The sequence below is a fragment of the Micropterus salmoides genome, unplaced genomic scaffold (genome assembly GCF_014851395.1).
Source record: "Micropterus salmoides isolate LMB-PRFRI ecotype aquatic unplaced genomic scaffold, ASM1485139v1 Ms_hic_scaffold_3, whole genome shotgun sequence".
Lineage (NCBI taxonomy): Eukaryota > Metazoa > Chordata > Actinopteri > Centrarchiformes > Centrarchidae > Micropterus > Micropterus salmoides.
This window is the reverse complement of record NW_024042261.1, coordinates 32,088,100-32,115,257: the sequence shown is the minus strand read 5'-3', so window position 1 is coordinate 32,115,257 and position 27,158 is coordinate 32,088,100. Positions and strand designations below refer to the sequence as shown.

At 41.3% G+C, this 27,158-nt stretch overlaps 1 protein-coding gene across 1 annotated transcript; it reads right to left on the bottom strand.

The window, feature by feature from the left end:
• Positions 1–1,878: 1,878 nt before the first annotated feature.
• On the bottom strand, positions 1,879–26,832 carry foxo1a (forkhead box O1 a). Its single transcript, XM_038693765.1, has 3 exons — positions 25,811–26,832; positions 6,695–6,886; positions 1,879–6,219 (listed from the first exon to the last, which is right to left on the bottom strand). Exons 1-3 carry the CDS (start codon positions 26,471–26,473, stop codon positions 5,032–5,034), a joined length of 2,043 nt encoding a protein of 680 aa, XP_038549693.1. The 5' UTR covers positions 26,474–26,832; the 3' UTR covers positions 1,879–5,031.
• Between the last annotated feature and the right edge of the window lie 326 nt (positions 26,833–27,158).

Sequence of the window (27,158 nt, the reverse complement as noted above, 5' to 3'; positions counted from 1 at the left end):
AAAGGTAATGACAAGAATTCACATTTAAAGAGTTCTTTAAGGAAGTTTAATGTTTCACTTAAATCAAAATGCTCTTGAATTGTCTTCCATTCAAATTATGGGCGCAAGCAGATACCAGTTGGAAACAGAGCAGAAATTGTGAAAACACAAATGCAGCAAAGAGTGGGACATATTACTACGTCCTAACACTGCATCTGTGTCCTGACATGGCCCCAGCCGCTTAACCGCATTTTGCCTTCTCGCACCCAGGGGAACATAAGGATCGCATATGCCTTTGGCAGGAGTCCACACCCACATTCCTCAGCTATGTGCTCACAAGTGTCTTCTCTGCCCCCTCTCACCCTCCGTCTCACTTAGCTCTGACACTACAACCTTGGCCCACATTACTGTGTACTGTAAAGAAATACAAACACAATTTTATTTCTTCATACAGGGGGAGGTGAGACATAGATTGTGCCACTTTTTGAACTAAGCTGAGCCTTCCAATTTCTCCTTAGCATGCTACTAGCTATGTGTATTGTGTAGGTTGTCAAGTTTCATGGGATGGGATTCATTTCAGCTACATTACCTAGATACTGATATTTTTACTACAGTGTGAAATTCAGTCCTGTCAGAACAAACAGGAGAAGAAATTATGGTAAAGTGAGAAAAGATCTGAGCACTGGCATGAGTCTAGACTGCAACTTCTTAAGAAGACTTCTTAGCCAGTGCTTTTTATGAGACTAGTCCCCAGTGGCTTTTCGAGTTAAAGGTTATCTTTTACTCACAACTCAAAGTCAAAGACACTGGGGCCAGAGAGGCTGTGCCGTATGCTCTGTGCCGGGGTGACTGGGTTCAGTGGTAGGGGGTGCATGGTGCGGAATGTGGCTGTAAGGAAAAGCCAGGAGGAATCATTATAGGGAAGAAATGAGACGCCAGAACTGGGAGTGCAGCGTAGAGAGTAGAGATTTTTCAGTCTTTTATGAAACAAACCCATGCACATGGCTTAAATCCCCTGTTCTGGGATCCTTTATTCTCCTCAAGTTTGTTTTTTGTGGAATTTAAATAGAAGACGAAAGTGGGGGATATATTTATTTTATTCTGCATTATTTTTTATTACAAACATACTACATTATGTCAACTCCTGCTATACTTTGCTTATAGCCCTCTGCAACTTGCAAACTACTAGATGTCACTAGATTTACTTGACTAGTATGGTCGGTCTTGTAACACTTCATGAGTCACTTTGACCTGGAAATGTCAGTTTGCTTATTAGCTGAGATGAAAATGTGACCTCAGGCCAGACAACCTCAGACAATCATCTCTTGCAAAGACTGATGCCTCCTATTCCAATATACCTAAACTTTATTAGGATACAATACTCAGTGCTAAAGAAGAAAAATATAATACCAGATTAGAATTTTAGGTATAGAATAATTTGTGTACCTAAATCAGTGACTGACTACTCTGGAGCCAGTAATCATTAGTAACTAATATTTTGAAGCCCAGAGCTCTTGCTGGTAGCTAGAGTTTAAAAAATGAGTAGTAGCCATAACTTGTTGATTTATCTGATTATCTAGCCAAATTATACCTCTAGTGATTTTATTGTCATGATTATGCAAAAATGTATTGGAAAACATTATGATTATTTTTGCATTCATAGATTTAAATCAGTTGTTTTTGCCATTCAAGATTCCCTCCTAGCTTATTCTATTCTGAAAAACATTATTTGATCTCACCAACTGATGTTTCAGACAACCATTACTTTGATGTAACAAAATAATGTAATGCTCAATCGATCCACTTAAGTCATGTTTGCGCCAGACCAAAATTACAAGGGGGTGATATTAACTCGGCATGCAACATCTTTCTCATTGTTGAATGAAAATCTGAAACATCTTTAACACAGAAGTACATTTATTCAGGTCTTAATACATTAATATTGAACGAGTTACATATTCTAATTGATTGCAAATCACACAGCACAATTCCAATTTCTTCCTGTATATAAGTTAAATGTAACAGATTTTTATCTTAAAATATGTAATGGGAACTCTTCCTCTTGTTACGAGGGGCACTTAGTTATAAAATGTAAGTAAAAGTGCAATATCTTTCTACTCATAAAATTATAAAAATTGGTCCAGAATCTGCATTCTGAGCAGGACTTCTCTGACACACTAAATAATATTGTGTTTTTCATTTTAAAAATGCAACATATATTTTTTCTGTAATTTGCTTTTTGATGCTATTTTCTAAAAACTGTAACTGTAACAAGAAATACAACATTGTCAGTTTACAAAAGCTTAGCATATTAATCACTGCATCATCTATTTACTAAATAAACTTCATTTTTTTCCCATATAACTATCTGGAACATAGAGTTTTGACAACAACAACACCATAATATCTCACAGCGCTATGTTACAATAAAATATCTCTGTCATAAGTTCAAAGAAAAAGATAATATAACTATAGCAACATAAAATCAATGAATACAATGCATAGATTCAATCATTTAAAAATGTAGAGATATAATTTACTTAGTACAACTCTCTTACTTTTAGAGTGAACCCTGTGACATTGACTACATGGATTCATTACAGTTCATCCTGATTTGAGTGACCGGCACAAATATATATAATTCTGAACATATCACATAATAAAAATGCGAAATATATCACTTTGACTTCAAAGGCAAATGTGGCTATAGTACACTATGGCATGTTTGGGTATAAAAGGCAACACCTGGCACCAAAGCCAAACAGCAGCTTCTTTAGCGGTTTCTCTGCAGGGCCTTTTGAAATGTTAAAAATTTCATTTTATTTTTTTTAAACTTGCCCTGCTCCCTGGCTTGTTTAAAATCTATGTCAGGGGTCTCAGATCATGTGCCTTTACTGGCCTGGAGTATGCAAGTTTTCATTTCAACCAAACCCCAATACTAATTAAAGATCTTCCCACTCCGGTTAGAGGTGAACTCATTACTAGTATTCCATAAATAAAAACCTGCATAATCAGCACCCTTGACAACACATGATCAGATACCCACTGATACATGTGGTTTCTTGATAAACCATAAAATAAACTTTAATGTCAAATAGGCAGTTTTTTAGTTTAGTTTGTTATCTCTAAGCCACTTGGTCTTTCAGTCACCGAACCAGTCGACTTCATGAGAAGCAGTCGTGTTTACAGACACCGTCTTCACAAAGGTAGCCACGATCTTTTACAATATTTGTGACTCTGCTTAATAAGTCACTGACAGGCTGACAAGCTCATTGTTAGTACAGCAATAAGTAGGAAAAGCAAGTCAGAAAATGCAAATATACAAGCTAGATAAGATACTTAACACTTAGTGGCACTTTTCAGGGGCAACTTTAAAAAATAAATAAAATAGACTTGTTATTAAAAAGATTATTGGAGCTATCAAGTCACATGTTACCGTTATATCAAATGTTTATAAAGACAGAGATAGGTAGAGGTAGGAGGGGCAGAGAGAAAGTGGAGTCTCATTAAAAGCAGTAAAAGCTGATCCTATTGACAACATCGGATGGCTCTTTTGGACAAAAGGAATTTAAATCTGTCACACTAACCTTTTGAGACAACGCTGAATAGGGGGACAGGCTGATTACTCACAGTGTCTTTAATGACAATCTCTGGCATGTCTTGGACTCAGCCTTGGTGTGAAAACAACAGTAGCACTGAGAATATCTTTTATCCACCAACCTGCCTTGACCTCTTAACATTCACAGCGCTGCAAAGCATTCAGGAAAGCCTACCAATAACAATCTACAGTCACTCTTTTTTTCTCGACTTCTAAAGAAAAGTGAACTCAGGGAACTAAAAATAAGGAATTCACTGCATTTTTCTTCAAAACTGCTGGATTTGAGTTTCTTCTGGACCGTAGACATTTACAATATAAAACCCTTCAAGCCTGCAGTCAAAAACTACTTTGTTAGGCACAATAAATAGGCCCCTGTGGTATTAAGGTTCAGAGTGACAAATGACTCAGAACAATTCTGATGTCTGAGTGCAGGTTATGCACCAGCATAAATCTATATCAAGCACAAATAATTTAGTCTCAAATATATTCTAAATCTAGGAAACGTCTACTCTATCATTTTAATATACATTCTGAATGTATGTACAAGAAATCAGAAAGTGTATTACCATCTTACAGCCTGTCTGAGAAGAATCCTCAAGCACAGATCTGTTTACTCGAAGTTTGTTTAAAAGAATCTCATCCAGTTTTCTCTGTTAGCTCATTTCTGCTGCCTTGATTTTTGCTTCCGCTCTGTAAACACTATTTACAGCCTTAGAAAATACACTACGAGACCTGATTTTACAAATTGTATGATGACATTATGTACATTCAGGCAATAACAAAGTAAATTATTATATAACATAATCCAAGGATCCATTGAGATGTCTCTCACTTTACATCATGTCAGTCCACAAACCCATGAGCCAGATTACCTTTCCGCATTCTTGTGTAGTGGTAATCAATTATCACTACACTGTAAATACAAAATGTTTGATTGTGGAAACACAGTAAAAAGAATGGTATGAGTTTGTGCACTTCTACAGATTGTGCTGCTGCTGCTGCTGCTGATGAGATGTTGGCATTGTCACTTGCAAAAATCGCAGACACAAAAACTGTATAGGATCTGTAACCTTGGTGAGTAAACCATAGAGGTGTGTTTCAGTTTGGCTCGTACATTAAGGCAAAATGTTTGGCACTTAGTTTGTACAGAATGTTTGATATTTCAAAAACAATTCTGATTACATCTTCACCAGTTCAGGGACTCTAATGGAGATGCTTGCCCAGCTTGCGATCAGTCTCAGTCTGCTGAAGTGATCCGCAAAGTATTTTTGAAATAGAAATGTTGATGTGTGCAGATTGTGTACAGAAACTACAGGTGAAGTTGGGATGAGAATTACATCCTAAGATACATATTTTGTGATCCTAAGACATCCTAAGATACATATCATGTCTTTTACCAAACAGCAACAACAACAAGAAGTCAGTTAACAAGAACTTTTTCCACTCTACAGTTTCTACCCTGACACCCAGCTGTGCGTGGTGGTCTTCACTCCATGGGAGAAACCTTGTTGGGTCACCATTGGCTCAAAGTTGAAGTCCAGCGAGTCCCCGTCCATCAGAGTTTCGTGGAGGACTGTCTCCATGTCAAACTCAAACTTCTCGATGGACATGTCGTCCAGGTCACTGGGCAGCTTCTCTGGGTGCAAGGGCTGTGGCAGGCCCGGTCGTCCATATCCGTTGGTGTTGAGAGGGCAGAAGCCACCAGGCATACCTCCCCCGCTGAGGTGGCTGGAGAAACCATAAGGCATCTGCATAGGGCTTTTGGCTGTAGGCAAACGCGTGGTGCCCCCGGTGTGGCTCAGGGACATGAGCAAGCGGCCATTCATAGCTGGTGACGGGGCCGGGGCTTGGCTGTGCACATTGTGGGGGTGAGTGTGAGAGAGACTATGCGGGTGACCGTTACCTCCTCCCATGAGTTTAGCTGTATGCTGGCTGCTGCTGTATGGCGGCAGCATGCAGCCTCCGCTAGACTGAGAAACCACAGTGTCCACTGACGGCATGAGCTCTCCATGCTGGTCTGTATCTGATGTCAGCAGCTCCTTCAAAAGCCCCGCAGGGCAGCTGTACTGGCCCATACTGGGCCCAAAGCTTGGCTTACTCTCTGGCAGTGTCTGCAGAGACATGGGAGACAGGGTGTTCATCCCTGCTTGGCCATACACACACTTGCGGTACTCCTGCTGGGACTGTGAGGCCATGCTAGGGGAGCTGTAAGCAGGATACCCAGGGCTTGGCTGCATCATAGGAGAGGGGGAGGACTGGGAGGAGCCTGGGGTCGTGGCTCCTCCTCCAACCTGAGAGTTGTTGGGTGAGAGCAAGTTCAGGTTGTCCAGAAGGTTCTCCATGACATTCTCAGAACTGTGTCCCAGAGAGCCCGTCATCTCTGTGAGACTGGGCAGCGTGGCTGTCATCTTGGTCCCGGGGGCTCCTGGGTAGCCCATATGCACGTCTGCCTCACCGAGGTCATCCTCGGGCATGAAGGGTGAGAGGCGGCCACTCAGAGTGCTGGCATTGGAGCTGGTCCGAGGCCTGAAGCTGTTCCACGCATCAAAGTCGTCGTTGCTGTGGGAGTTGGGGCTGCCAGGCCACTTGGAGTGTGATCCTGGACTGTCTGCGCCTCCCTCAGGGCCACCCTGCAGGGACAGCTGTGAGGAGACAAGGAGACTCTCAGTGTACCAATAGACATACTGTACATGCCAGAGTTTAAGCAGTGTAACATATGTTTTGGGCGAAAACCATTGGCAATACAACAAAGTTACTTAAAAAATCAAATACAATTAAAATAATATTAAAAATAAATAAATAAAATAAGTATTATTTCTAACTATCATATCAGTGTAATAATACCTTGAGAATAGCTAATAAAGTATGTTCACAGACATGACGACTTTGAGAAACAATAAGTGTGGCTATGATAACCAAACACATAGAATCATTCTTAGCTAATCTCCTTCACCTCTTCTAGGCTAAACAGTCTAGATAATTGTATTTATTAATTGTAATTTCTTATTTGGAAAATAGACAGACACTGTAGAGACAGTCCAGATAAAAGAATACCTTGGCATAGTTCAAAAAGTCAATATCAGCAACCTCTGAGCACAAAGGCCTTCATCTATTTACCTTTTTCTTAGCTGCTCTTCCTCTGCTCTTGGTGAACTTGCTGTTGTTGTCCATGGAGACTGCCCTGCGTCGTGGGGACTTGCCACTCTTCCCGCCCTCTGGGTTTAGCATCCACCAGGAGCTCTTCCCAGTCCCCTCATTCTGGACGCGAATAAAGCGGCTATGCAGCGACAGGTTGTGCCTAATGGAGTTCTGGAGGACAGGGAGAGAGAAGGAAAAACAGAAAGCTTGGTGAGAAGCCGAAAAAACAAGAGAGAGTCATGTTTGCCCTTTTCCCCAAACACTTCATATCTGCTTTAGCATACAAGTGCAAATCCATCTGTACAGGTGGTTCTCTCTTAAAAACACACTTGGCTTGACAGCTGACTTACAGTGGAGAAAGGGGAGATTTTAAGGTCACTCAACAACTTAATGCCATTTGCAATTCAGGGGAACATGCACACACACACACACACACACACAGACGCACGCTTACACAATAGGTATAAATAAGTTTACTCAATAAGCAATACATCCTGAAGAGAGCAAGGATTAAACTGCAGACACTCTTATCTCCAAACAGTACTGTACATGTGGGCCTTTATTTCCTTCACAAAAACAGAGGGGCCCATTGTAAAACGCCATTATAACAACACTCACATTCCACCTGACTACATGTCTTGTCTAAACCAGCACAGAATCAAAGGGAGGAAACAGACTAATCTTTCCTCTTTACAGACACATTAATTCTGTGCTCTAATGCTGCTTAGTGACACCCCCAGTGGAAAAACTCATTTTTGTACAGGAAGTTAGTGAACCATTATTAAAACACGGCAAACAAGAGCAGAAATATTGGGCAAATGTCTTCTAAGCAAACCACAGAACGTGAGATACTATTTCTGTCTTACTTTACTGTACTCGGGCACTTGTGTTACTCATCTCAGACTTCATTTGTTTTTCAGCTTGTTTGGATTTTCAAACTCTAAATCAGCCCAAACTGTTATTTAAGTGACCATTTACCCTCAGAGAATAATTTACACTCTTGCTCTGTATCGTTTTGTGTCCGGGCCATAACATGAAGTAATGAGCCTTGGCCAGACACTACTGTGCATGCGTAAGGCTTGTTGTTTTGGAAGAAAGGCTGGAACTCCCGGCACACACACACACACGCAGAGCTTAGCGTGCATAGTGGCTAACGTCATCAAGCCTGTTCCTGCTGTGAGTCACTGCTTCACATCTGGTTCACAGTCTGTCCTCTGCACTGCCTTCACCTCTGCCTCTCCTCATTTGTACCATGTCTTCTCTTTCTTGACTCTGACATCTCGTCCTACTCTAACCTATGCCACAATTCTTTTCATTGTTGATTCATTTCTCAACTAAGTAATTCCTTATTTGTTTAATCTACAAAATGTTAGGACTCAGTGGGAAAATACTCATCATACTTTTCCATAGCCGAAGGTGATTCAAACTACTTGTTTTGTCCAATAGTTTAAAACCCAATGAAATTCAGTTTACAATGATCCACATAGAGAAAGAAAATTATAAAATGATTCTCTGCACCTGAAAGACTAGAAACGGCAAATTTCTGGCATGTTCTGCTTAATTTAGTGTTGCACTTCCATAAAGTTGGAGGGAGTGGTCAAAACTGAAGAAAAACTTTGGAGAGCTCCCTTCAGAACCACAGAAGATATTATACAACTATACAACACAGGCTAGGAAGGACTCCTCGTGGTCAGTAAACAAAACTCCATGTGTAAACTTGGTCGAGTCCCTTTCAATCATCAACAGAACTGTTGTTGACTTATTTTCAGACAATAAACTGATCAATTAAGTGACTAATATGCTCAATCAAAGACTATTCCAAAATGTCTTCTTCTTCTCCGTTCTATTTCTAGTTTTACTTCTGTCCATCTCATTCCTTTTCCTCTCCTCACTTGATGACCTCGGGCTCTAGGGCACATGGGGGCCCGGCTGAATACTGGCTCTTCACAAATGAATGAAATTCCAAATCAAATCACCCGACTGCCTCAGCCAATAGTCTCTGGCTAGTTTGCATGATTTGATGGACATGGAAGCCCTTCCCTGATTAGTCTAGCAAATGCTTTTCTCCCCCTCTCCTCCTCCTGCACATCGGTAGCTATGACAAAAAGCGAGGAGTAAAGTCTGGTCATGAGCCTCTCTTTCTCATGACCGCTAAGAGTGCTGGTAATTTCAGCTGTGCTGCAACAAGGAATGACAGCAATGTGAATGCAGACGCCGGGATGTCCTGTTAGAGCCCTATATCATCCTGATGACAGGAAGGCGAAATTTTCAGCCAAAGTCTCCACTGCAGAGGCTCTGGTTTCTATTTTGGCTTATGTCACAATCAATACGCTGGGTGGTTGTTGTGATGATGGAGAACATTTTAAAACCACTTTAAAAGTCTTAATGCAAGAAAGGGAGTACAAGTGAAGGGTCATAAAAACTGCTCTGATGGGAAATACCAGAACTCGGCAGGACTTGGAGTGCCATGTCTGGTGGGGCCAAAGGAAATGTGTGTGTGTGTGTGTGTGTGTGTGTGTGTGTGTGTGTGAGAGAGAGTGCCAGCTCATGTTTTTAGTGGAATGGCAGTATGACAAACAGCAGCGCAGTATGGTTTTGATTTTGCTGCTCACTCCAGTGCAGCTAGCAATATCGTAGTTTGAAAACACACGCAATATAGGATGAACACATGTAGATGAAGATACGCAAGCACACACACATAAATGCACATATGAATGGAAAGTATGACACGTTGCTTGTACATTTTTTTCTTTTTAATACAGTCCAGTATATTCAATGATTTACAAATTAAGAGTGTGTTTCTTTTGGATCCTGCGACTGTATGTGACACTGATTTATCTCTGGCCGCAGTACACAGGAATCTTAACATTCCAGCTAATCACTGTGTTCAAAGTTCAATCGTAATCAGAGCCAACGTGTTAGTATCTCTTAGGAAACAGTATAGGCAGGATTCTCAGCCAGGCAGCCATCACAATCAACATTCCTTAGCAAGGTTACAAAACCTACAATTTCACAGAACTGAACTCTGATTACCATCACTTGAGGACGGTCCTATCTTGCGTTGTGTAAAAATATGACTACCTCCTGTTCTTTCAACAAAAAATGCATTAAAATGATGGAGACAGTTTCGGGAAAGAAACAAAAGATTGTGTAATAATAACAGAGTAGCCTGCACTCAAAATAATATCAACACATTAAATGTCATTTGCAATTAATACATAGTTAATGTGAATGAAAACTTTCTTTTGCACTGAGGAATGAAATCATAATAAATATAGTGACCTGACATTACTGTATTTCTGAAGGCTATTTTATGTAGCCAGATTAAATTAAAAAAAACTTCTCTGCAAGGAGCACCACCACGTTCTCTGAGTCAACAGAACAGAGCAGCGCTGGCAAAACACGAGGAAGTGACCACATGAAAGAGGACTGTGACAGGAAACAGAGCTGACTTCCTGCCTCACAGGAAACACGGCGGTCGTGAGGCAGAGAAAAAGGCATGGAATGCGAACCCGCAGAGCAGAGAGCCAAGTGGACACCGCAAATTTGGCTTTTGCCTCCTCCTCAACCCCCCCCCCCCAAATGCCAGAGAGTTTATGTTTAGCAACAGGCACAAATCCTGATGTCACACAATATTTATTAAATGAAAGTAATGTTCAGTTTGTCATGTGACTGCCGAAACTGAATTACATGACTGGATATATCATTACTCGAGAAGTTGCATCTGGGTAGTGTAACTGAGTGTGTGTGTGTGTGTGTGTGTGTGTGTGTGTGTGTGTGTGTGTGTGTGTGTGTGTGTGTGTGTGTGTGAAAAAGACAGAGCACGAGAATGTGTTTTGCATGTAGGCTATTTAAGAAATAGAGAAAGAGAGGTTGTGTGTATCAGAGTGGGCATGGATCAGTAAAGAACACACTGTGCTGGTTTAAACTCTCACTGGCAGCACTACAGAAAGGCCACAGTGTTCGGTACATCACCCTCTCCTTCTCTTTCCCCTTCTCGTCTCCTCTGCCTTGCCATGTCTCTTTTCACCTCTTCCTTTCTCTTTTCATCTCATCTCTTTTATTCTCTCTCACTCTCACCTCCTTTCCTTCCAACCTCATCTCCTCCACTTTGTTTTTTATTCCTTCTCCTCTTCCCATCTTGTTTCCTTTTTTATCCTGTCCTTCTTTCTCTCCTCTCCTCACCTCTGTTTTCCTTCCTTCGCATCCTCTACTTTCTCTTGCAGACACAAGCAAAGTACCTGCAGAAGACTGGGGACAGATGCTGGCACACTGACCGAGGTGCTGACGCTCTCAGAGCTTCTCAAATGTCAACTCGTCTAATGAAAAAATCCCCCAGAAGAGCGCAACACCACCTACTTGCAGGGCTGCTTTGAATCTAGTGAAGCCACAAGTGAAACCTCAGCTGCAAAACCCATACAGCTATAGGTATTAAGTGTCTGCTGCAATGCTCCCTCCTCACTTACTGAAAGTGTGCAGCAGGTACGAACTCACACGCCAGCATTTCTCTGAGAAGTTTCACATGCATTTACCAGAGACATGGAACCGATGAAAGTGAAAAAATGTGGTTTCCCTGCACTATTTCCACTGAACTCATTAGAGAAACGGTGCTGTCCTGAACAGCCTTTTTCACCTTTCGTTACCCGGGTTTCAATCTTAACAGTAGGTGTGTTCTTGTACTGTAACTAACTATTTTCTGTGTAATGTCTGCGGCCGTGATGAGGACAACCTGAGTGTGTAGCGCACCATTCTTAATCGCCAAAGTAAGTAGCCCTAAAGCTGTAGCTTGGTCATGTCTGGACCTTTGTGCTGAGTATGGCTGAGTTAGAGCAGTGTGGGTAAGACAGAAAATGTGTAAACCAGTAATTAACCTAACACCAGCTCAGCAGGTCAGTCTGCTTTAACAACAGCACTGGGCTGAGCACGCAGCCGCAGGTGAGATGGCGGGGCGCCAAGTGAAGGGGAACTACCACTCACTGGGATCCCAAAGTAATCAAAAGATACGCTTGTGGCAGGTTTTTCCCCTTCATGTCAGATATACTTAGTATTCTGTGATACAGAGGCCGATTACAACTGATTCCATTAGATTATGACGGCAAGTTCGCAAAAGAAGGCTCACTGTGGTAAACTGGCTGTAGAGGTTGATCACAGTGATGAACTCTGGAGGTGAAGAGCAGCGCAGACATGAGCAAGAGAAGCAATAGTTATTTTTATAGAGTCAATTCTTCTTGGCTAAAGATACTATGATTGAACTTCAAATCATTGTTTTGGTCAGAGACAAAAGTGTCTGTGGTCCCAAAAACAACTGAAAGCTGACATCAAATACCAGATCTGTATTCTTATTTGCTGGTTCTTTGATCAGTTTCTGATTTTAATTTTGAAAGTTTTTGAGTTCTTGAATGGAGTTTTATAGCAATAAGTCCAAATTTATTTTGTTTTGGAGGGATTTATTTGCCTCAGGGATATTTGGTCATTGGGAAAATCATTCAAACTGGTATGTGGTATGTTATTTAGTGTTGTGTTTTATTGGATATTAAAGGAAACAGTCTGGGTTTATTGATCTTCACACATGCTCAGCTACACACAAGAAATCTTTCTCTGCCTCTCTCTCTCTCTCACACACACACACACACACACACATATGCAAAAAACAAAGCAATACACCCTCACATTACTACATTCACAAAGCAATCTGAATAGACAGTGATGACTTCATGTGTTTGCAGTTTGATAGGTTATCATCAGCACCAATATTGAACTGACCGGTGATAATCACTGACCTATTTCTAAAGTCAATACAAAGATCATAAAGGGCAGTGGATATAAAAAGCAGAGCACAGGAAATGTAAAGCCTCGGGCCTTTTTATTATTTATACCCTCGGTTTCATTAAAACAGTCCGGAGAAAAGGAAATGATTGTTGTCATTAATGTTGCGTAGCAGCGAGCAGCACAGTACAACCCCTCAGGTTCGACTGGTAAGGAAAGCATAAATGTGTCACTGTTTTCTGCGATATAAAAAGAAATCTGTTTGCCACAACTTCTGTTTTAAAAAAGGTCTGAGATTAAAAATGGAAACTAACACTAGGATATGGTTTAAACCAGAAATAGATCATCTCTGCCCTCTCCCTCCATCCCGCCCCCTTCCCAGTCTTCTATTCCTCCCTTGTACTTTTCACTCACTCCTCTGGGACATCATGCACGTACACTACTGGCCACAACTAATTGCATACTTATGCAAAAAGGGTCCTTTTCTCACCAGCTAACGTCATCCTCCAATAATTCAATTTGGCAAAGAGAGGGAATAGAGGAGGCACGGGCACAGAGCGCACAGTGTGGAGCTCCTTAAATTCACTTTAGAGTTCTGTGAGCCCAAGTAGCAGTCTATGACTTCAAGAAAAGTACCTCCTCAAAATGGTCATTGTCAGATGCTGAGTTAAATGACCATCGTAAGACGTAGATAGAAAGGCAGAAAATGCAAGTCATGCAGAAGCAAATCTGTCTGCAAATGTATTTACTGACAGCCTCTTGGCAGGATCTCCTTTTCACAATCCTCTGCAAGGAATCTGAGTGCACCCAACTGCCCTCCCCCCAAACACATACAACTGAACTTGGAAGCCTGAGCGGATGATGACTGGTAAGCTTAAGATTGATCAGTCTCACAGTCGCTGCAGACAAATGATAAATAGTCTGTGAGTGTTTTTTTGTATACTATGCGAAGCAGCAAAGCCACTGACACTCCAGGATCTTTCATCGGCGTATGATAGTGTGAGATGGGTGGTGGAGTGTAGGAGCTATTAGCAAATTTCCTGCTGCATTGTATCGCACAGGAAGACCTGGCCAGTCCTGATACTGATCCCACTGATGCCTCTGGTTTCAATGCAGAATGAGCCCCTGGATGGTGCAATGCAAGGGACTGGCTGAAGAAAACAGTGGGTTCAAGAGCCACAACTTCCTAATCAAAGCTCTGTAGTCTGACTGGGCAAAACAAGAGGAAAAGGAAAGAGAGGGGCCTTGTCCAGGTAGGCTTTTCCAGCAGGATTACAATGGCGGATAAAGCTCTTACTATGCATCTTAGAAACAGTTCCCCACTTATGATTTGCCCTCATTATGGATCCAAGCAAACAGAACTTGGTGAGAGAATAATAAACTATCTGCTATTTCGTCTGGTTTGGCCACGTCTGACATTCTACAAATCAGACCAAACGAAATCTTGCCTGAATGAGTGAGTGAGTGACTATATATTCAAACTTTAAACTACATAATCAACAAGTCAACCAGTCAAAAAGCAGACCAACCTTTTTGTGTTTATTGGCAATAAGCCTTGAAATCCAGTCTGGTTTTTGTTTTGTTTTCAATTCACCAGGCCAATAAGAAAAATATGAGAAGTGTACTAAAGTTGGTTCTTTAACATCTCAGTCATTTCTAAAAACAATTGATCCACCTCAGTAATTAAAAAACATCTACAGATCTAGAACAGAAATCAAATGTCTTTACTTCATAACAATGGTCAAGTTCTCAATTTAAATTTGCATTCAGCTGCTCCATGGCAGCTCTGTTGAAGAAATAAGAAATGTGGACTTTATTCTGGGTGAAAATTCAATATTATCATTTATTGACTTTTTATGTCATTGCATTGTAATGATACGATCATATCATGTTTTCATTTTACAGATTTATGTTACATGGTAAAGTGTTTTATTGACCACACTGCCCTTTTGTCCCCTGACCTGGAAGGCCCAAAAACATTGGCTGCGGTGGTGAGAGAGTAACTGACAGAATGATTCACATCCCTTTCTTGTATTTTTTTTCTGTGCTATGTGTTTTTTAAGTTGTTTATGATACACTACATGTACTTTTAAAACAGTGTCCCTTTAAAAGCGTGTTTTCAGTAATCAGAGCTCGGGGTTTACATGCAGGGCTCTCTCGTGTGCTCGATGATTTCCTGTCTCAGACTTAAGCAGCACACAGCTCATGTGTACAGACAGGGACCGGGTTGTGCTAGCTAAGCTTACTATGCTAAAATATGTGCATGTGTTGCTATGTGCAACACAATGTGAGTCTGTAAATGCACAGAGCTGTGTCTGTGGAGCGGGGATATTTTTCGCCTCTGATCAGCAGAGCGGCTGGGCTGGGCTGCTGCCTGCTTTGCCTGGATAAAGATGCAGTGTGTGGACCACTGCTGGGTGCCTGTGTGGCGGCCTGCGCCCATAGGCCTGACCCACCATGGGAGGAAGGGAGGGTAGGGGGAGTGTTCTGGGGGGTTATATTTATACGCAGGTTACCCCCGTTCAACCTGGTAAACACGGGGATATCCCTGAGCTGTTTTTATGGCTAGTTTTGTTTCCAATAATAAATATCCATTCAGTTGCTGGGATTTCTCATTTTTTTATTGTGTTGTTTTAGTATACTATAAAGTACTGACATAAGTTAGTTCTAAACCATCATGAAAAAGGCTATTTACCAACAATGTGCATAATGAGTGATGGTAAAATAGAGAAAAATGTCCATTGCAGATTAGCAATTGAAAAAGTGCTAAAGAGGGCATATATTGTCTATAATGTTACTAAATGACACTAACGTCAGTCTGAAGTCTCAAAGACCATAATGTTGTTTTTCCAGAAAAAAAGCAGACTTCTTCTTAGCTTTCTTCTCTTTGTGGAGGTCATTTGCTTGCATTACACAAGACTGAGCGAGTAATGGCCACACGTCTTTGGTTGAAGGACTGCGGTTTAATCATGTGATAAAATGATATAGTTTTTTGCTGCCATTCATGATGCTTTTAACTCTAATTAAAGATGTAAAATGCGCATAAAGCAGTCTGTATGTCTCTACGTTGCTGTAATGTACTTAACTGCTAAATTAGAATGACTCGTGTGCTGTCACAAAACAAAAAAACAAAAAATCAGGGACAAAACCCTTCTGAGACGTAGTAGTCATTATATTGCTTTTATCCCAAAGTGCTTATTTTTTCATGGGCTCATTGTGAAAAGGAAATAACAGTGACACATCACAACATAAATAAATATATGTGAATCTCACAGAAGGTGAAAGTGTTTTTAAAGAGAATGGTTGTGTTTTGACATGGTTATCTTCAAAAGGTATCTTCACATGCTTTGATATGCAAAACACAGTTTGTTTAGCATAAAAATATGGCTATGTTTAACAGTTACATCCAGTTTTTCTTTTACTATCACAAGCGTCCTTGTTATTTGGCCTTGTTGCTATTATACCAATTCCTTTAGATGACACACATTCAATATATTTTAAGTGTGTTGGTATGCTAAATAAAGGTATTTTAAGGAAAGTGGCATTGTTCTACTATATGTTCATTTTGCTGTTTGAAAAAAGTCCAGTGATCATAAGATGAAAAATGTGTTCACCTCTGAAACTAGTGGATTAATACATACGACTACAGAAATGCTGGCCAACATTTAAAATGTTAAAAAAAACCTTATCGGTTGTGGTGAAGGCTCACATTTTTGTGAGGGACAGCAGACAGCAAGTGTGACATTAAACCAGGTCACCAAGACCTGGACTTGGCATCCCAGTTAGAGGTGCCATCAATAAGTTAGCACCAGTACAGGTCAGGACAGGAGCTGCACATGAGTAAACCAAAGCTTCAATCCAGCATTTACTTTAGCTCTAGTTAAGTCCATACAGTATCATTTGACTTATTATGTTAAGTGTGAACCACAATATCTCCATATAAGAATTTAAAATGATAATTTAGAGGCATGAAACGCAATATCACTGATTCTATTCCGAGCCCTGAGTGTAGCTAAGAGGAAGAATGAAAAATAAAATGAGGTAAACACTGGAAGAGGAAGAAGCCACAGAATCTGGCGTCACGCTCAGTGTTGCTTCCTCTCGTGATGACATCACTACCCTGGTACTGCATACCTTGTACTGCTTTCAAAGCACCCACTTCCTGTCAGTCATGGGCTGAAATCAAAGGCTGAAATGTGCATCTCTTAAAAGGAGAGGAGCAGATAATTCTTAAGAGATCAATCGAGAGTCACTTCGCTGCAGCCAACTACATGTGCTAACATTGAAAATATTTAAAATATCATACAGACAGATAATGTTAATAACAGTAATAGCAAAGGACCACTTTATTATGTGCAACTTTTTCCTGAGATCATAGAGAGATAGAGAAAAATGATTAGTTGTATAAATTATTTTTTACACAAATAATGATTCTGGATGTCATAACACATGATGAGTCGTCAACACATTCTGTTTTTCTTCGGTATCTCTCTTGTCAATTACTTCAACCAGGACATGAATGATTCATTGAGAGAAAAAATTTGTCCACACGTGGTTACACGTCTAATTTGCCTGGCTGGCATTGCCATATTTTCTAGAATCAAACACATCCAGTAGCTATCAGTAATAAATAACAAACTTGCTTCAGATATCTAATTTGGACATTTTTATGTCCTCGTAGAAGTTAATGTCACGTGAAACTTAACTGCTGGTAACCTTGTGAGGCGTTCTTTTATTTTTATAAACACTACGTCAGCCAAGAGCCTCGCTATACAACAAAGACAATAGTGCTGCAATGTTGTAAAAACCAATGCAGACCAAAATTGAACACTCCTAAGGGCGGTTCAGTAACAATGTTACGCACTTTGACCAAACTATTAGTTCCAGTGACAACAGCAGCAGGGAATCCGCTACAGCACTTCTGATTAAAGTGCATATTTAAATTTCCACCCATGCCAGCCAGCTGTAGACCTCCAGCAAGCGTTCATGTATGTGAACACAATGACACATGCTTGATTGCATGTGTGATTGTGTGATAATGCCGGGCCAGTCTGACAGGCACCGTGCATAATCGCTTTAGGGCGGGAATTGCACAACAATGTGGGTCTGGGTAATGCCTGTGGTTTGGGGCCCTCAGCAGTGAGCGGTCCCGTAAAAGTGTTGCTCTACTCACTCCCTGTGTGTCTGCAGCCAGTTCACATCCACGCATAAGCTATGAGAAACTGACGGGACACCACATTTTTCATGTGTGAAGAAGCCTTGAGGGCTTTCACTTCTCATTTGAATGGTGAAATTGTTCAAAATTCCTGTTCCATCCAACAGTTCCTCTTCTCAAGCCATAAAACAATGTGGAGGTTTTCCTGTTAACCCCACAGGAGATTTTTCCAAGTTTTGTGACTGATGAGAAGTTGTGATGGCAGACAGAGCAACAGCATATTCTGTGAAAAAAACTGCCATGCCTGGGCAAACCCACTGCCAAAACAGATGATCACGTGCTCTCAGCCTGCTACTACCAAAACCCGCACTGAGAAAAACAAAACAATCTGACTCATCCTAAATGACTGTTTACCTGACTACGGTGCTGGATGTCAACTCTATTTTTTTCAACAGAGTAAGCTGCAGCCTGTGTGGGCAACTCTGTTTCCTCTGTCCTTTTGAATGAGGCTCTACTCTCTGCTGGTCTCTGGACACTATACTCTCAATGATCTGTCCTCTGGTTTATGGCCAGAAAAAAAAACTGACAAAACAAAACACTGGCAAGAGTGCTGCAGGGTTGTGGGATGCCAGTGTGTGAGGTGGATGGAAACACCCATGTACACATTTGACATGATTTGCGATTGACTAAATGAAAGGGGCACTTTACGGGGATTTTTCTGGGTCCTTCCCAGTGAGATAAAGGCTCTGTAAGTGTGAAGTTATCAGTTGTAGCACCAGCTGCGTCACTAAGAAAATTTAACATGCTAATATTATTCTTCAGCTCAGTAAACATCCCATTTTAATAGATCATGCTCAAATTAAGTTTAACTTATTTTTATCTGTTTTAGAGAAATGTTGCATGTTGGATTTGGTTCGACATTGGTAAAATACCGGAATTCATTGAGCTCTCAATCTAACGAATCTGTTTTAAAGCAAAAAGCAATGTCATATCATTCAAATAATAGAGTATAACAATCTAAATAGAAAATAGGTTATCTAACTTGAAAAACATGCAGAATTCTTAATATAATATATAATAATAGAACCAAACTTTCTTTTTCTGCTATGACAAGCACTTAAACTCATTACACAACATTTCTAACAATCACAAAGTGTGCTAATAAAGGATTTGAAAGATGTTTTTCCCCCCGCTGTCTCCTTAGTGGCTCAGACTGGTGCAGCCAGACAGTTCTGGAAACAGGAAAACCCTTGACTGACTAATGTTTGGCAGACCATCAAAAAGCATATTAACAGATATAATGTGGTTGTTTTGCTCTGCACAGCAACAGAAATCTTTGAAATAACCATTTTTTTGCATGTTATACGGGTTCTGCATCTTTTGTGGACGTCTGAGTGACGAATATCATTACGTCTGCAATCCAGTCTGGCAAGCAGAGCAATGACCTAACAAAATCTGGACTTTTGAAGGCAGACATGATGTGGTATGTGCCTCACAGCTTCTGTTGTTGCCTCTTGGCTTCCTCCCATGATACACAGGACATACTGTTAAAGGGTTACTGTGAAACAATGACCCAGACAGCACCAGCACGTGCAATCAATTGTCAATACTCATTTGAAGTTAAAGTGATGGGATTTCATAGCTACAGAACGGCTGACATAAATAAACACACATGTACCGCACGCAGGCATAAACACCATTTGATATCCCTACTGTCACACTGACCTGCTTTCCTGACTTGTTGTTATTTCAGTCTGTTGAGGTTTTACTCAGTGATTAATATCTTAAGATATTTCTTGGTAGAGCAAATGAGAGACAGGCAACAGAGAGTACTAATGCCAGGGCTGAGAGGCAAACACATGTGGAGCAGGACTGAAGGAAAACATGAGCTTGTGAAATAATCTGTGGGCTACTAGTTACTCACTGTTACTCAATCAAATCAGTGTGGATGGGCACAGTTTCCTCAACCCATTGCAACCTGTATTGACCACATATTTTCAAATAGTGTCACACTTGATGGTCAGCTATCATGGGAGAAATATATTGACAATATTGTTAAGAAAATTGGTAGAGGAATATCACTCATTGGAAGATGTTCCTCTTTTCTTAACCCTGCCACTAGTGTGCTAGTGACACAGGAACTAGGTTTTGTCTCGCCTTGATTACTGCTCAGCAGTCTGGTCGGGTGCAGCCAAAAAAATCTGTCTAAGCTCCAAATAGCACAGAATAAAGCCATATGACCATATAGGTATCATTAGAAATGAATTGATCTTTAAGATTGTCAGCTTCGGTTTTTGGAACTTGTGATGGGCATTTCTACACTTCTGACATAATACAGACTCAACAATTTGTCAATTTAATGGAATGGAAAAAATCAATATGTTAATTGATAATGAAAATAATCATTATTGCAGTCTGATTATCTACCAGGACATCTTACACAGAGCAGATCAAAGACTAACAAGTGGTGTTCATCAATACTCGCAGCTGCTTTTTAACACCAATAGTGTGCCAGATATGGTGATTCAGCACATCAATGCACTAAGTGATATGAAAAGCAACGTGGGAAATAAAAGGTTGGAAGGAGATACTGGATTAAAATCAGCTGGGGAGAAAAGTCAGAATATCAAATATATAAACGCCTGTGCTGGAATGTTCCCTGTGTTGGCCTGTCTGTCTGTCTGCCATCTTGTCTGTGCATCTGCCAGCAGCAGGGCTTTAATTATGAGGCCCAGGTTATGTGCATACACACACACATACACGAGACTAGCGTCCCACATATCTCTAACACAGTGCCTCACAGTTCCGCTGACTAACCAGTGGCACCAGACTTTGGCCTGCGGCTCCCTGATTCCAGTAAATGTCTTGTTATGCAACTCTTAACAAGTGTCACCCAGTCTGAACTTAGAGCATTCTGGGTATCTGCTGCTCTCTCTCTCTTTCTTTCTCTTAATTTTTCTCTGAAGACAGTGATCAGTTAGCTCCTTGTGATTTGACCGATGGGGGGTCCGTTAACCCTTCAAAACACTTAAGTGTGCCCTTCTTTGTGCAGAAAACCAGGAATGAAGAGGCAGGCAGCGCAGGCAGGAAATGGGGAGGAGGGTGGGGAGAGCTCCTCCAGCTCTTTGCCTGAGAAACACAGCTGCCCCTTATGTCTTGGGGCAATGCCAATGTTGGACTCCTCGACTACCTCAGGGGGATGAGAGGTGTGTGTCTGTGTGTGTGTGTGTGTGTGTGTGTGTGTGTGTGTTGAACCAGTAGAAACAGGAGGACTGCTGTTCTATCCAGCTCCCTGTCCTACTAATAAACATTCAGACCCTGTGAAACAAGCAGTTTGTGATTGGTGATAAAGTACAACCAGCTTTGTGCTCACTCAGGATTAGAATGCTTTAATTCTTAGCTTCTGTATTTCTTTAATCCGTATTACCAGAGTTCATGGGAAATACATTTTAGATAACACAAAACAATTACATACACCTCTGCATCTGCACTCAAGAACAATCTGTCAACAACAGAAAAGTTAAACCATCTCAAATTAAAGCAAATAAAAAAACAGAGGTGACTCAAATACATAATAATCCATCAATTAAACTTAAAGCAGTTAGAATAACATTTAATATGTGTGTTCAAGTAGGGTTGGGCAACATACAGACAAGACAACCACAAGACAATATATGTCTGTCAACCAGCAGAGATTGTGCTAAACCATTACCAATGTGACACACCCATTAACACCCATTGGTTGTTTTAAACAATCGCTGACAATGTTGCACATCAATGAGCCAGACTGCTTGATAGGTATTGATTTTGCAGTAGTTTTGCATCAATTTAAAAAGGCTTTTCAGCTGATTAACTCACTGGAATAGCTAAACAGTCATTACCACTTGGTTATTGAGCAAAGATTTTTATATTATGTTGTGAAAACTACCTATACCATAATATAACAATCCACCCTTATTGCCTCATTTTATCAATAAGATTTAAAATCTTGCTATAGTTATAAGCTGAGTAATCTTAGCTGAAAGGCTGTTGCATAATGTAATGGCTCTGTAAGCTACACGTCGTGTTGTTTTCTTCAGTAATGCTTTTCTTTGTACAATGGCACGTTTAAAATGTAGTCTCTGGTAACCTGTCTTTTAAGTTACCAGCTGAACTCAATGAAAACAAGCAGTGGGGGTAAAAACAAGAATGATAAATCAGCTGGGCCAGTACATCAGCCGATATTCTTGCCTGCATCAATCAGTCTATAGTCAGGTTCATGGAGTTTCAGTTTCCTGACATGCGCTTATGCGCATGTCAATACCTTGTGGTTACAGCAAAGTGAAGCTTGAAGGTTATGAGATGGTTTACATATGCAGATGGACTCTTTATACTGTCAATGTAACTAAATTGAAACAACACAACTCGCATTCTCAATATCAGTCACCAGTCAGGTCCCTGAAATGGTGACTTGATTATAAATTCAAATTAGAGATACATGTCCTGTGTCCAGATTCCTCACACACTCATGTCTGGGCTGCTCCTCTCTGTGATACCTACAGTGTTTACTGTACTAAGAGGCATTGGAGTCAATGGGTGCATTTACATGGTAATGACCTTAGTGTCACTTGCTGTACAATCTGCTCGGACCCGCGTGTTTGTCTGCTCCGGCACAGTTTGTTTTGAGATCCGTGGGAGTGTTTACCAGCGTAGGCTGAGGAATTTCAGGTCAAGAGAGCGCCGTGTACAGAGAAAACCTACAACCAAATTGATCTGGATACTGACATCAAAGAGTACCTGAACCATCCAGCTCCACTGGCTGAAACCAAATATTTATCCTGTGGTGACGTACGTATAGTAGAGAAATACAAGAAAGAACAGATTTTTGGAAGGTATGTGTGCTGTATTAATACATGTGTACAATTTGTGTGTGTGTTGCAGCCTGAAGCATACATACATACTCTAAATACATACATTAATAACATTTTATGGCGGGAAACAAAGTAAAAAGCAGGCAGTCTGCTGGGGAACAGGACATTTTAGAAATATAGAACCAGCTCTGCAGAAAGCTTTGGTGATACATAATTTGTGCCATCTGTTCTTCTTCCTATTGGATAGCATCCTGTGCCAGGCCCAGTGTCCAGTCCACTTGGGAACACTTCTCCAAGCTGGTCCCACCTGGCACAACTGTCCTCAAAATTCACACTGTCGCAGACGGCCTGAGAAGTGTGGAGGCTGTCATGACTCAGTTCAGACACGACTGTGGAGGATCTGCAGCACTGAGAAACAAGCTTGGCCTCAAACAATTACGGTGCAGACAGCCTTTATCATATATTAATGAAAACGTCATGTGCTTCAGCCCGTTCACCTCAAGTGAGCCCCGTCTGTTTAGGGACATGGTTAAAGAGTTTGAACGTAAAGTGAATTTACAGTCAGTGATGCCCAGAAACAAAGCCTTTGTGTTGTGACTTGTCATCGTGATTGCTGTCTTGAGTACAAAAGAAGCCACCACAATATTCAGTCTGTGTATGATATGACTTTACGCTCAACGTTCTCATTCTTGAAGGTTCGCAGAGTTAAAATATAAGATTGTTTTATGTGCTTTTGCTAGAGTCAATTTGGAAAGCTGGTGTTTTGGAATGAGGTCTGGCACACAATTTAGATATTTCCATGTTTACAATCAGTCGTGTCGCTTGTAGCCGAGAGAAAATATAACAAGGCAGTCGAAGATTTAAAAGACAACCTAGTCAGCTCCTCTCTGGCCCACGCCCCGCCTCATAAGTATGCTTGCTCTGAAGAGACAATGTGCGATAGCCCCCCTGTGTGGAACCGAGGGGAGCTCTATGAATAACTCCCCTCACAGCAGTGAATGGCACTTTGCTTTCCCACAGTATTACTCAGTCTACACCCCCAACATGGCAGGATAAGCAGCAAGCCCAGGCGGTGGCTGAGCGCCCCTCTCCAAGCCGCCAATCACACAACATAACTGTTAAATGGACGGAACAACACTGAGAAACTTCACTGTTTATTTAGGTACATTAATGATGGCACAAAGACATGTTCCCAGTCTTTGTCACTGTGACTCGCACGCTTTACAAGATGTAAATGATCTACTATTGTAGGTAATGATGCTAGATACAGCTGACTCACAGTCACTTGTCTGAACTGCACTCTGCCATATAATAACACTGTTACACTGTAACCAGTGAGTGTCCCTGAGTAGCCTATCACTGAGAAAGTGTTGACGACAGAGGTGTTTCATGGTCTTTTTTTCTATGTTGATACTCCACAACCTCAGACTCTAAGCGACTAACTGTAGGTGTTTGTGTTTTGAAGTCTTGCCTTACCACACACTACCTATGGATTCTTTATTTGGTTTCCTCTTTAGCTGCCTCAATATTTCTTAATATTATCCTTGGGTCCTCATAGATGTATTCAGTTCTAATTTCCCACATGAATCCATCCTTTGATGGCCATAAAAGGGACACACACATACAGTACACTCAAAGTTTGGTTTGTTTGCCACTCTGGTTAATTGAGTGATCAGAAAAGCACATTGTACATACAAATTAAAATATCATAGAGTAGGATAGATGTAGAACCTTTTAAAGTAACAATGTATATCATGAATGGGAAACGTTGCTTTTCCTTAAAAGACCAAACCTACTTGGACAATTTCATCACCCTAGCAACGCGTCTGCCCAGCGCCTGCTTTGTTCAATGTGTGTATTTCGGCCGCACTGAAGGGGTTTTTCCACTCTCATATAATTTGACTGGCAGGACTAGGTCTGAAAGCTCAACATGACTTCTGTGCTTTTTGTAAACAATTGGTTCAAATGGATGAATACGTAGCAGGGTGTTGTTGAAAACAGCATTTGTGCCCAGTCAACTGTTCAAAACTTGTTTTAGAAAAAAGCAAAACCATTAATATGGCAAAATATGAAAGTTGAGACTGAATTATTATCATCTGTCATCTGTCTATGTGATTCAGTATGACCTACAAAAAGAAATTCTCATTGCCATTTGTGACTGACATGAGTGTGTCATCTCTCAGCACATGACTCAAACATGGGAGTCTGCTCTGACAGGGGAATACAAAAAAAACACTCCACAACTGCTTTAAATTTCATCGGCAACCCAGACAGCCTATTACAGAGGGAAGCCGTAATAAATCTCTCACAGTGTGAATACAGGCTCAGTATGACTTCCCACTGGGAGAGTAGACTGTCATCAATTTATTGTCAGACACCACTGAAACTATGTGTCTCTAAGGGGAGGTTTACGCCCTTCAATAGTGTTCAGTGGGAGGGCTCGTCACACCACATCAGAAATTTTAAGTCCCCTCTTGTGTAATATTTTGGACAGTTTCCAGGACACATGAATGCCTTTGGTATCTCCTTATGACACAGACGTCCAAACACAGGTTCATTCAAGAAACACACTCTTATGTGGAAATGTGTGATTAAGCCTTGAAATAGCCTATCATAGTTTTTTAAATATCAGCAGAGAGAGGAGCTGTCTCAAACATATCAAGCCAAAACTCACAGCATTTGTGAATAGCACACTGAGGGAAGCAATAAGGCAAAGTGAAAAAAATCCCTGTTGAGTCAGCAGACTCATATAAATCACATACTGCAGGGAGAAGTCAGATGACCGTCTAAGGTAATTGTAGCAATTGGTCAGTTTACTGAAGTGCCATGAACTGGACAGATGACAATTAAGGGATAGGCCAACATGGTTTCACAAGACCATGAATGAGAGAAAATGATAAAACAACATAAAGGATCATATGCAAATATGATCAGAAATCCCTGCAGGAGATGTAACAGTGATAATGGATGATGGAGATAAAAAAAAAACCCTGACCGGAGCGCATTAGTCACAATAAACTGACAATCAAACACCGCAGAAAAGCCAGAAATTCCTGGAGGGGTGTTCACGTGATCCCACATGAGATTGAAAAAATAGCATAAAGCACGATTGAGTCCCTTTGAACCCACTGTTAAGTATCACAAACACACCAAAACGCCCCACTGGAAAACTTTATACAAGAACTGGCATAGGCAACTATTTATCAGACCGCAGTCATATTCAGTATTCATGTTGTGAACTGCCACCACGCATACTCAACACACTCACACAGTGTGCGTCCTGGATAAAAGTAAAGAGAGAGAAAAAAAACAACACAAACGTACCTTCCAGCCTGCAGAGCTATTGCTGTCTCCTTTGTCCTTAAAATAAGGCACACTCTTCACCATCCAGTCATAAATCTGAGACAGAGTTAGTCGGTTCTCAGGAGAACTTTCGATAGCTTTGGTTATGAGGTCTGCATAAGACATATTCCCCCATGCGTTTCGTCGGGAGGAGCTGCTCTTCCTCTGGGCAGCGGCGGCAGCTGCGGCCGCCGTGGACGACGAGCCGACCGGGGAGGACAGCAGAGGCACCTGCTGTTGCTGCTGCTGCTGCGGCTGCTGGTGATGATGATGATGATGATGATGCGGGAGTTGCGGGTTCGGGTGCTGCTGATGTTGCTGCTGATGCTGCTGATGTTGCTGCTGCTGCTGCGGTGTGGGTGACTGGTGGACGCAACTCTCCTGACACTGGAAATCAGTGCACAGGATGACAGGCTTCTGCTCCGTAAAGTCCTCGGTCTCCTCTAGCAGACTAAGGTTGTTGATGAACTCGGCGTTGCCGGAGGGCTCCTGCTTCACAGACGGTACCGGCGAGGACGTGTTGGAGTCACCGGGGTTGATGAACTCCGGCCGGGGCAAGGGCCAAGTGCACGACCGGGGCCGCGACAGGGGCTCAAATTCCGGGTCGATTTCCACCAGGTGTGGCTGCTGGGCCGCTTCCGCCATGGTCGAAAAGTGACGGTGCCAAGTGTTACAATGTCATGTAAATGTGACGAACCTGTCGCCCCTCAAAAGTAGCAACTTCGCCTTTGAAATGTGAGCGAACACAAGATGAATCTGTCCGGGAAAATAGTGCTCCGCCTGGGCGCAAAAACTACACTGAAAGTCACATCCCAACCCGGTAAAAATCTGTGTTAAGAATAATAAAAAGTATGTTTCTAAAAAGGCCTCTCATGTGAAAAACAGTTGTCTAAGTGTCCACAGTGTGTTGACCCTCTAGTTTGTTTTTGTTATCCAGTCGTAGTGATGTTCCGTCTGCGACCCGAACAGCCTGTTGACTCTGTGTTGTACAGCATGTGAGGACTTACTGGAACTATCATTTGTTGGCTGACACCGCCCACATTTGATTGACACAAGGAGGGCGCCAATGAATGACATCGACAGAGTTGGTCCTTGTTTTCATTCTTTTCTCTAGTAGTCTGAGGGACCAAACATTGAGCTTTTCTCTGACAACTGCTTCCCTGGGTCTGAAAATAACGTTCACCAGTAATTGATTATAAAATAAAAATTGGCCTATTGTTTTACACGTTTCGATCAAAGATTATTAATTAAATCCATTGCTTTCCCCCACCTCTCTAAAATTGGTGTTTGGATGTATGCCTAATAAAAAACATAGTATTTTTGTCATCCC